Here is an 11,595-nt window from a genome sequence, read left to right on the forward strand (position 1 = left end):
CGTGCCCAAGATCCTGAGAGGAGAATGGAGGAGAAGGGATTGCGGCGTGACCATCCCCCCTGGGGGGTGATTTCTCGCTTTCTGTCTCTATGTCTCTCTCTATCTGTCTGGCGAGCGCACGTGCCCTATAGCGAAAACCTCTCAAAAAAAAAAATAATAATAATAATTCTTGGGGCCGGCAGGTGACGTGATTGAAGGCTCTGGACTCCCACATGGCTGACCGTGGTTCAAGTCCTGGACCTGGCAGCTTGCTTTCTTGCTTTCTCTCTCTGTCCTCTCTCTCTACCTCTCTGGTCAAAATTTAAATAAATAAATAAATGGATAAATAAAGTTAAGTAAAATAATAAAAAAGAAATAATTCTTAAAAGAAAAAGTAATTGATGTTATTGTGGTCCACCAAAGTTGATTTAGTCAGTCACTCAGCAAATATTTATGGACCATTTATTATGTGCCAGGCACTGGCCTATGAGGCAGAGATATGTAGGGGGAATGAAACAAGATATTGTCCCTGTCTTTTTGGAGCTTTTAGATAGTAGAGGAGAGTTTACAGCAAATAAATATAGCAACAGAAATTTCAGTAAGCGACTTTGGTGTTGATCATGATAGCCACTAGCTACAAATGGCTATTTGAAATTAAATTTTTAATTACAAATAAATAAAATTAAGTTTCTCAGTCATACTAATCACATTTTTAAAAAGGATTATTTATTTAATTTTATGTATTATTATTGTTTTTAGTTTTGATCAGAGAAAGAGAGAGGGAAAGTGAGAAAGCAAGCTACCAGGTCCAGGAGTTGAGCCACAGTCAGCCCCACAGGAATCCAGCACCTTAACCACAGCTCCACCTGCTGGCCCCCACTAATCACCTTTTTTTAAGAATTATTTTCTATTTAACTTCATTATCATCATCATTATTATTTTCCAATTTGATCAGAAAGAGACAGAGAGAGAGAGAAAGTAAGAAAGCAAGCCACCAGGTCCAAGACCCAAACTACAGTTGGCCATGTGGGAGTATAGTGCCTTTAACCACCATGCCACCTGTTGGCCCCTAATCACATTTTTAAGGCTCAGTAGAAAGCCACATGTTGCTAGAAGTGACCCTATTAGTGCAGATATAAAACACTTCCATCATTGCAGAAAGTTCTGTGGAACTGTGAAATAGAATAATGATATAAACACAGAGAGAGGTCAAATAAGGTGGTTGGGGAACACCTCAGATACTCCATGCACAACCAGGCCCTGGCCGAACCTCCCTCTGTTGCCATCTGTCCATCAGGCCACCCTCCAAGGCCCAGCTCAGATACCACTTACTCTGTGGTGATTTTGACACCACCATCCAAGTGTAGTCTCTTCCTCTCTTTAGTTGCCATGTTGTTGACACTAAAATATTCATGGAATTAAGGTTGCCTGTTACTTTCTGGTAGACCTTTTCTCAGACTCCCATCCTCTTGTCCAATAGTACTTCATAAATGTACCTCCTCTGTTATTTCCTGGTACTCAGTTCTCTTGATTTTTCACACTTCTCTAAATGTTCCTTCTCTAACTTTTGTTCCTCTTTCTGCCCCTTAAATGTAGTTTGATTTCTCCCAAAATTTGTGTATGGCCACTTCTGTGAAACTCTGTATCTATCTATCACAAATCCATTTTTCTCTCCATTACCGGCCTCTCCGTCTTGAGTCTCCTTAGTCTCCTTCCCAGACTTTTTATTATGTTTGAACTTGAATAATGCTGACGATCCCAGAATTCTTTGACTCTTTTATTCTTCCTCTCCTCTGTATTGTCTTTAAGAGACCTCAGCTATACCCCATCTGTATCACTGACTGCTAGTTCAGTAAGCTCCTGAGCTACAATTTCAGATGAATTTTGTACACTTCTACTCAGATATACTAAGACTCTTTGGAGTCTACATCAGAAACTAAAATGACTTTTTAAATTTATTTATTTATTTATTTATTTATTTATTTATTTTTGAGAGGTTTTTGCTATAGAGCACATGCGCTAGCCAGAAAGACAGAGAGACAGAAAGCAAGAAATCACCCCCCCAGGGGGTATGGCCACGCAGCAATCCCTTCTCCTCCATTTTCCTCTCAGGATCTTGGGCACACATGCACACACGCCTGGTGTGAGTTTAACCCACTGGGTCTGGGACTCAAACCGTGGTCGACTAGGGAGTCCAGCGACATAACCATTATGCCAACTGCTGGTCCCTAAAATGACTCTTATTTAACCCCGAAACTGCTTTTTCTCCTTTATTCTCTGACTGTCATTATGACTGGAATGTAATTCTCCTAACCAACAAGCCAGATTTGGGATCATCCGGATCTTCCCCCGTCTCTCGCTTTAATAATGCCTAGTTCTCTGAGATCTGTCCTCTCTGACAAAGTGCCTTTCTCCCGTCTTTCCCTTCAGCCCTGGTTTGGTAGCCTATTGACTATCCCTCTGTGTCCCAGCCTTGCCCCTTGCATTTACAACCAGGTTGGCCTTTCCTGATGCAGAACTTCAGCTGGGGCTCTCATGAAAGTCCCATAATGATTTGCCATTCTCTGTAGGACAAGCCTTGCTTCACCCGGCCTGTACTCCTTTAGGCTTTCGTACTTTACCTAGCTTTTCAGTCCTTCCACAGTCCCTATACCCTGCACAGTGGCCTTGCCCAGCACTTTAGAATAGGACCTCTCTCCCTCTTTCCTGCTGCTAGTCCCCTGCCCCTCTGCCTGGATTCCTCTCTTTCATATACCCTCTTTCTAAATGCCCATTCTCCTTATCTTCCTGAAGATACAGTTCATAGGAGATTGTCCTAGCACTTCCGCTGGACATTTTATGACATGTGTCTGCTTCTGTCACTATTTCTCTTTTTAGTACTATTCTGTTTATATTTTTACCAAGAGAATAGAAAGTTTAGGAAAGTCATAAGACTTACGCAAATAAAGTTGCTCCTCTTCCCCCCCCCCCTTTTATCATTAAAATCCCTTGAGGTGACCATTTGTTCCTGTTCTTTTTTTTTTTTTTTTTTTAAAGAGGCTTTTACTATAGGGCGCATACACTCGCCAGAAAGACAGAGAGAGACAGAGAGATAGAAAGTGATAAATCACTCCCCCGGGGGGATGACCACACCACAATCCCTTCTCCATTCTCCTCTCGGGATCTTGGGCACGCACATAACACGCGCCCAGCGTGAGTTTAAGTCACTGGGTCCAGTACTCAAACCACAGTCGGCTACATGGGAGTCCAGTGGCATAGACATTATACTAACTGCTGGTCCCCCTGTTGTTTTCTTAATGGCAGGTAGCGGCCTTCTCATCTCCAGCATGCACACACACAGCCTTCTCCCCTCCTACCACAGAGTTCGGTCACAATGTGAAGTTAAGGAAATATTTGTTATTTGTATTATTAGCAATACATAAATACTATTTATAACTAAAACATGTAGTATTATGTGATTTTTTTTTTTAAATGGGGGTGGGAAAAGGAGAGAGAGAGACAGAAATGGGTACTTTGACAGAATCTCGCCATGTTGCAATCCTCCCTGCCCCAGCCTCCCAGTTAAGTAGGACCACAGATATGCACCACTGCATGGGGCCTGTTTCAGGTTGGACCAATAACCAAACCCTGTCCTCCTGTGCAGCCCTAGTCACTGTGCAGTGGACTGCTCCTTTTTATGCCACAACAGCTGGACCGTAATTTTTTTGTACATTTCTTTCCTATTTTTCAGGAATTAATGATTGTTCTCTTTTTCTAGTTATTTAGTTTTTTATATACTTCCCACTGATTTTTGCCCTAAACTCTACTAGAAATGTCTTCTAATATATGAGGCTTTTTTTTTTTATGTCTGTTTATTTCTTACATGAGCAAGAGACAGAGAAGCAGAGACAGCACCCGACAGAGTTCTGATGCTAAGACCTCCAGTCTTAGCCAACCCCAGATCATTGGCACACGTGTACTCAGGCATCAGGGCAATCTCTGGAGGGGAACTTGGAACCTTCCCATGTGGGTCAGTGTGGGTCAGCCTCACAGTCACAATGCCCATCTGGCCCCCAGACACATGAGCTTTATTTTTTTTTTTAAGTTTTTTTTTATTTATTTTTTTTTAATTTTATTTCCTTAATGACAGAGAGAGAGAGACAGGCAGCACCCCAACAGGGTCTTCCTGCTACAGGCCTCATCCCAGTCCTGCAGCAAACAGGTTCAGGTAGACGTAGGACGTAAACCCAGACCTTTCCTGCATGTATTCCAGCGTCACCCAGCAGTGTTCCTATTGCCGATGCCACTGCGGCTGGGCGTAAAGTTTAATTTTTTGTCGGTATCCTTCGAGAACCTTCTTTATTTCCATTGTGGATTGGTTGTGCCTAATCTCTGGCAGAGTCATCTTAAAATGCCTCTTCACCAACACCCTGGGATTCCATTGGCCTCTCTGCTGTGTTAGATCTCATTTCTTTCTCTTTATTTGCCCCCTTATTTTTGTTAAAAATCTTCTTGTGACTTCTTATAGATAAGATATCTTCTTGTGGATAAGGCTATATAGAAGGTAAATTTAGAATTTACCTTCAGAACAGGTCACCTAACTTTTCTGATGACACCCACCTTAGAGCATGACAGGCAGGAGTGAATGCCATGTAAAGCATGAAGGTCACTGTCTGGCCCATAGTGTAGATATTCTACACTATGTGTAGTGTAGATAGCCCATAGTGTAGATAGTCTACAGTCATGAGTTTAATCCATTACCATAATCTCCTTGGGAGACATTGTGTTGCATTTATATTTTGACAACCTCCTGCCCCCAGTCCTAGTAAAGTACCTGGCACATACATGGTAGATACAAGAGAAACATTCAGTTAGTAGGTGGGTGGATGGGTAGACAGGTTGAATGTTTAGCTGGGGACATATGACAGGCTTCCAAAAGTTGAGAATGGGTACTCCTAATTTTCTAGCATTTTCTTTCTTCTCGGTACATGTTCTCTTCATTTTGCTATTGCCTTCTTTAGGACCAAAAGAAGAAACAGTGAATGATTTCTGGAGGATGATCTGGGAACAAAACACAGCCACCATTGTTATGGTGACCAACCTGAAGGAGAGAAAGGAAGTGAGTAGAAAAATTAGGAAGGCCACTGATATAGGCATGACCAGCAGAGAGGCCGCTTTCTTGGTGCTGTGAGCCTGGCGTCTACCCTCTGTGGCTGCTGTGCTGGTAGTGCACCCAGACAGTCACAGCTGATGCACCTGCCAGGCTTTCTATGACCTGGAAGCCTCAGATAACCTCAGGAGTGTACGAGGGCACATTTTCTGTGTCTTGTAATCAAACAACTCACCCTGATTTCAAAACAACCTGAGAGAAAGACTTGGGCAATTAGCTAAGGAAAAACCACTGGTTTCTCTAGTCCCTTATTTACCTAAGCTCCCATCCCATCCCCTCACACGTTCGGGATAGCCTGGAATCAGCAGAGAGAGCTCTGTGAGCTGAGATCCTGCAGGGATGCATGGGACTCTGTGGCCTGATCCTGCAGGCAGCCTTCTGACTGGTCCTTTTCCTTTTGTGGTTGTCAAGTCCATGCCTGGTCTGGCCAGGCCAATTCCATCACTGGCCCATAGCCAGCACCAATCCTGGGCCCAGAGCAGAATCCCCATTCATGCCAGTCTTTCTCAAGGATAGTCCTTGAATCATGTTGCTCAATATCTTAGCGTGTTGGGTATGTTGATCGAGAGTTCCATAATGCCTAGGAGGGACAGCTCAGGTAGGGCTTAGATTTATGTCCTCCAGCCAGACCTTTGGCTCTCAAAAGCCAAAGTCCAAGGTGCAAGCAGTGGAGAAGGCCTTAGACCTCTCTGGCAGGTGTACAGTCTCTGTCAGTCCACCCTGGTGGCCCCTCAGCACTCCAGCAGGCTGCTAGTTCCAGGGGCTCAAGCATACTTGCCCTTAGAGCATGACTGTGTGGGTAAAATGGATTTGCCCTGAGAGAAGGTAGGGGTGGGAAAGATCAAGAAGTGTGGGACTGGGGCTGTGTGTGTAGGTTAAGAAATTCTACTAAATAGGATGGAATCTGAGGGCCTTAAGGAAAGGACCCTTGCATAAATAAGTGCATCTGACTCAGGTGAGAGAAGAGGCCATAGGTCCTCCTGGGGCCTCTAGTCTGGGCTTTGTGGTCCCTCCCTTCCAGGACATCTGAAGTCATTGTGTCTGTTCCTTCCCAGTGTAAGTGCGCCCAGTACTGGCCGGACCAAGGCTGCTGGACCTACGGGAATATCCGTGTTTCTGTAGAAGATGTGACCGTTCTGGTGGACTACACAGTACGGAAGTTCTGCATTCAGCAGGTACTATGTCCTGTGGCCTCTCTCTGTTCTTGTTTTGGCTCTGCTGAGCATGTAAGAGCAAGGGGACAGACTGGAACGCCCACCTACTCAGGGTGGTCAAGAATTGCCTAACATGTGTTGAGTTTGGAATCTGAAACCAGCAGTCTGAGCTCCAGGGAATTGCTCTGTCAGAGCTCAGAGAGCAGCGTTTGGTGACTGGGAGAAAAGAACTTGTCAAAGTAGAGTTTAGGCATCTTAGTGACCAAGCGCTGTGGAAAGGGAGCATTGGGGTTGGTGCAGTCCCCTGAGTGCCTAATCCTCTCCGTTCCTCCTTCCCAGTCTAAAGGCTCCAGACATCAGGAATGCACTGGGCCTGTTCCTGGCCTTCCCAAGCGACCCTGAGGCCTGAGTAAAGGTGGTTTTCCACCGAGGGCCAGTGTAGTGCTGTGGGAAGGGACTTACTGGGAATTAGGAGCCCTGCATTTTAGCTTTGACCTTGTTAACTTGCTCTGGGTTTTTGACCAGGACGTTTCCACACCTGTAGGCCAAGAGTAACAGCCCTGCCTAGCCATAGGGTTACTGGGAAGATCCTCTGTCTGTGGGTGAAACTTCCTGGGTACGCTCTCACTTCCCCATTGTCACAGCTGCCCCCCTTGCTGGTGCTGCCCACCCTGGGTATCGCGGCCAACACACAGGCTCTCCTCTCTTCACAGGTGGGTGATGTAACCAACAGAAAGCCCCAGCGCCTCATCACTCAGTTCCACTTCACCAGCTGGCCAGACTTTGGGGTGCCTTTCACCCCCATCGGCATGCTCAAGTTCCTCAAGAAGGTGAAGGCCTGTAACCCTCAGTATGCTGGGGCCATCGTGGTCCACTGCAGGTCAGTGTGGCCTGACCCTTGGCTTCCCACATTCTGTCCCATAGCCAGAACAGGAGAGCAGCCCCAGGACCTGGCTGAGGAAGCTGGCACCAGGCAGATGAGCAGCAGCTAGAGACGCCTCATGTTCTAGTGCTGGGTGGAAAATATGACTTGAGGAAAGAGGGAAGGAAGGGAAGAGCAGTCCTCTAAGATGGGGAGTGGGGAAACTCTGCTGTGAAGCCAAGAAGCTAAGTCGAGTGCTGGTCATGTGTACTGCAGCCTCAGCTCTTCTAAGCATCAGGGTGCCTGCCCTGATAGCGGCAAGTGTGAAGTTCTGGGCACAGTGGGGTTGTAGAGTCTCCAGCTCTGCCCATTCACAACTGAGAGGCCTGAAGAAAGCCAGCCCATGCTGTCCCTACCTGCCTGCTCTCACAAGGCATGCTGGCCATCCCAATAACACCCCTGCTCTCTGGCTACAGTGCAGGTGTTGGGCGTACAGGTACCTTTGTTGTCATCGACGCCATGCTGGACATGATGCATGCAGAGCGGAAGGTGGATGTGTATGGCTTTGTGAGCCGGATCCGGGCACAGCGCTGCCAGATGGTGCAGACAGATGTGAGTGAGCTATGGGTGAGGTGAGGGTTGGGGCGTTCCAGGACTAAAACATCCACCCGCCTTGAGGACTCGGTCAGTCTCCAGGTTATTGTAAATGAGCCTCTGTATACAGAGTGACAGAGGGCCCTTATTTAAAGATTTGGAACTCAGAGGAGTTTGTGGTCTTGTGCCTGGGGGAGTCTGGAAGGCAGATGTCATTTGCACTAGACTTTACAAATAAGTGAACAGTCCCTGAGGAAAGCAGGTATGTCCGGTGGCTGAGAGAGGCAGCACCCAAAGATTTGTGACTCAGCTCGGCCACTCATGGAGCAGCAGTGCAATTGGCTCTGTGGTCAGGGGACAGCACCAGAAGGGAGGCTGGCGGGCAGCTGGGATCACAGACTTTGCATGTTGCTTGTTCCTTTTCTTCCTCCTCTTCTTCTTCTTCTTCTTCTTCTTCCTTCTTCCTTCTTCCTTCTTCCTTCTTTCTTCTTCCTTCTTCTTTTCCCTTCTTTTTATAAGTGAGAGAGAGAAATAACAGCACTCCTGACAGAGTCTTGATTCTGCAGTCCACTTTCAGCCTCAGCCTGCAAGATCGTGGGCACATAACCCTCGCTCGTCAAACTCGGATCTCTCCGTACATGAACTGCCAACCTCCCCATATGGCTCTGCCTCACAGAGTGTTAGTTTTACCTCTGCACCACCATCTGAACCCTCCCCATCTCTGATTTCTTACAGCCCTTCAGGCTATCAAATCTATCTTCTTAGAATGAGCAGGAGTTGGGTTTGTCCTTCACCCCAGACTTCTGATACCCCCAGGGCAAACTAGGACTCTCCCTTCTGGAGTTAAGCAATTATTTTTTCACTGAATTGGGACAGTTAAGAGCAAATCGTTCTCCCTGCTAGGCTCAAAGGAGAAGCAACTGGAGTGAGGTTGAGGCAGAAGGGGGTGATCTGGCTTCACAAGGACCGTGTTGCGTGTGACTAAGAACTCGGCGGCATCCTCATTTCAGATGCAGTACGTCTTCATATACCAAGCCCTTCTGGAGCACTATCTCTACGGGGATACAGAACTGGAAGTGACCTCCCTAGAAACCCACCTACAGAAAATCTACAACAAAATCCCAGGGACCAGCAACAATGGGTTAGAGGAGGAGTTTAAGGTGAGTTGGAGCTAGATAACTTCCTTCAGGTTGAAGGAGCGTGTGATCTGGGCACAGGTGCTTCACTTCTGTGCATTTACATCAAATGGTCAGCCTCCTTACAAGGCATGTTTATGGCTAGGGAGGAGGCCCTTTACTGTAGTTATCTCAACCCGTCCTGTACCTGAGGGTCACTTGAGTAGTGTTTGGGGGCCGTTGGAGGGAGGGACAGCCTATAGCATTTCTTCCTTTCTTTTTTTTTAAAGAATTATCTTACTTAACTTTATTGATTTATTTTAATTTGACCAAAGAGGGACAGAGAGAGAGAAAGTGAGAAAGCAAGCCACCAGGTCCAGGCCTTAAATTGTAGTCAACCATGTAGGAGTCCAGCACCCTTAACCACCATACCACCTGCTGGTCCCTTTTTTTCCATTTTTAAAAATATTATTTATTTTGCAATAGCATTTCTTTAAAGCCTTCCAGCTTCACTGGAGAAAAGTTTCTCTGTGGTGTCCATAATAAACACTACAATCTTTTCAGGCCACAGGGTCTCTGTCCAAATGCTTAACACCGCTGTTGCAGCAAAAAGCTGCCACAGACAGTACCTGAACAAATGGGCATGATCATTCCAGTACAGCGTGGCTTCCAGGCAGCAGGCTGAATTTGTCGGTGGTTGGTGACCACTGCTGTATGCTGTTACACAGTGACTCTCAGCACACCTAGGCATATGCCATGCTCTCACTGAGTACAAGTCCCACTTTACAGCACTGGGACAGTAAGAGCAAATCATTTTATCCCTGCTAGGCTCAAAGGACATAGAAGCAAGAGATTCTGTGGCGGGACAGGGAGGACCACATTCCTCAGGGCAGCCCTTCTCCAACTATAATGTGCACACACACTTCCTTGGGATCTGTCAAGCTGCAGGTTTTGATTTGGCAGATCTGAGTTAAAGCCTACAATTCTGCATTTTTTTTTTCTTTTTCTTTTTTCCCTTTTAAGAGAGATTTTTGCTATAGGGCACATGTGTTTGCTGGAGAGAGAGAAATGAGAAATCACCACCACCCTCCAGGGGAATGAAATTCTATGTTTCTTTTTTTTTTTTTTTTTTTTGGAGAGGTTTTTGCTATAGGGCGCGTGCATTCTCCAGACAGAGAGAGACAGAGAGACAGAAAGCGAGAAATCACCCTCCCCCAGGGGGGATGGCCACACCGCAATCCCTTCTCCTCTATTCTCCTCTCGAGATCTTGGGCACGCACACACACGCACCCGGCATGAGTTTTAAGCCACCGGGTCCGGGATGCGAACCGTGGTCGACTACAAGGGAGTCCAGCGACATAGCCATTATGCTAACTGCTGGTCCCAATCGAAATTCTATGTTTCTAATAAGATGGTGCTGATGCTGCTAGCATCTGGGCTTTGGTCTTTTTGCTATAGGCCGCGTGCATTCACCAGACAGAGAGAGAGACAGAGAGACGGAAAGCGAGGGTGGTTTCTTGCTTTCTATCTCTCTGTCTGTCTGGTGAGTGCACACGCCCTATAGCAAAATCCTCTCCAAAAAAAGAAAGCGGTCCCTGGGCTGTGCTTTGAGTAGCAGGTATCGAGAAGGAACCTCAGAATTGGGGGCAAGAAAGACACCCATTTGAACAAGTTTTTCTGAAAAGCTAAGACAGCCTCTGGGGGTGGACCAGTAGGCCAGGAAGGTCAGCACATTCCCTCCTGTGATCCTAGGCTCCTTGCTTCAGGATCAAGAAGTTCTAGATTAGAGGAGTCCCCAGGAGCCTGCAAGGCATTGTTTCCCAAACATTCTTGGCTTGTTGACTGAACATAAAGGCAGAAGAAACAGTGTCTCATGGGATCAGTTGAAAGAGGAGGTCAGGGCCTTGGGAGAAGAGTGTTGGCAGCAGAGTAGCTCAGAGTTGTGGGACCAGTAACAATGCATAATCTTGTCAAGGTCTGCTGGGATCAGTAATATTTTCTTTCCCCTTTCTAATTCAGAAATTAACATCAATCAAAATCCAGAATGACAAAATGCGGACTGGAAACCTTCCAGCCAACATGAAGAAGAACCGGGTTTTACAAATCATTCCATGTAAGAGCCTTCTCCCTACCCCACCCCAAAGACCTATTGCCCCACCCTGCATTCCCTCCACCCCTTCTACTTCTCAGGTTCTAGTTAATGACTGGAGATTATTGGAATCAGGAATTATGGCATGTTCTTCAGTGGCTTCTAGAAATTGAAAAGCATAAAAGCCAAAGGCTTTTCTCTCTCCTGGGTTGGGAAGAGGCTGATATTGCATCTGCCAGGGCCTGGGTAGGGGCAGTGGAAGGAGAGGGAGAGGACAAGTGATGTCCATGAGCCATGGAGCTGCTGTCCTTGCAGATGAATTCAACAGAGTCATCATTCCAGTGAAGCGGGGCGAGGAGAACACAGACTACGTGAACGCATCCTTCATCGATGTAAGTGAGGCATATGTCCCCTGAGCTCCCAACACTCCATGGAGATTGGCTTGTAGTGCCTCTTTCTCATGCCTCTTGGGTGGCTCATCTTTGAGTAGCCAATGAATACTGCACTGATACCCACCCACTCACCCTGTCACCCGATCTGTTGAGCCCACAGGAGCAGAAGGTAGGGAAAACCGGGCATGTACCAGTGTAATAGTTGGAGGGGAAGTTCACAAACAAATCACAGTTAAGAGGCCACTGATTTTCCCATTCCTG

General features: G+C 46.5%; 1 protein-coding gene across 3 annotated transcripts in view; it reads left to right on the top strand.

The window, feature by feature from the left end:
* The window catches only part of PTPRA (protein tyrosine phosphatase receptor type A), a 69,427-nt gene that overhangs the window by 49,581 nt on the left and 8,251 nt on the right, over positions 1-11,595 (top strand). For all 3 annotated transcript variants that reach the window (XM_014582295.1, XM_014582296.1, XM_027766477.1), the window contains 7 exons: positions 4,980-5,077; positions 6,184-6,303; positions 6,996-7,162; positions 7,621-7,756; positions 8,749-8,898; positions 10,873-10,966; positions 11,258-11,334. In XM_014582295.1, coding sequence (XP_014437781.1) covers positions 4,980-5,077; positions 6,184-6,303; positions 6,996-7,162; positions 7,621-7,756; positions 8,749-8,898; positions 10,873-10,966; positions 11,258-11,334 — 842 coding nt within the window. The remainder of the gene's footprint in view (positions 1-4,979; positions 5,078-6,183; positions 6,304-6,995; positions 7,163-7,620; positions 7,757-8,748; positions 8,899-10,872; positions 10,967-11,257; positions 11,335-11,595) is intronic.

Source organism: Tupaia chinensis, unplaced genomic scaffold (assembly GCF_000334495.1).
Source record: "Tupaia chinensis unplaced genomic scaffold, TupChi_1.0 Scaffold143574_1, whole genome shotgun sequence".
NCBI lineage: Eukaryota > Metazoa > Chordata > Mammalia > Scandentia > Tupaiidae > Tupaia > Tupaia belangeri.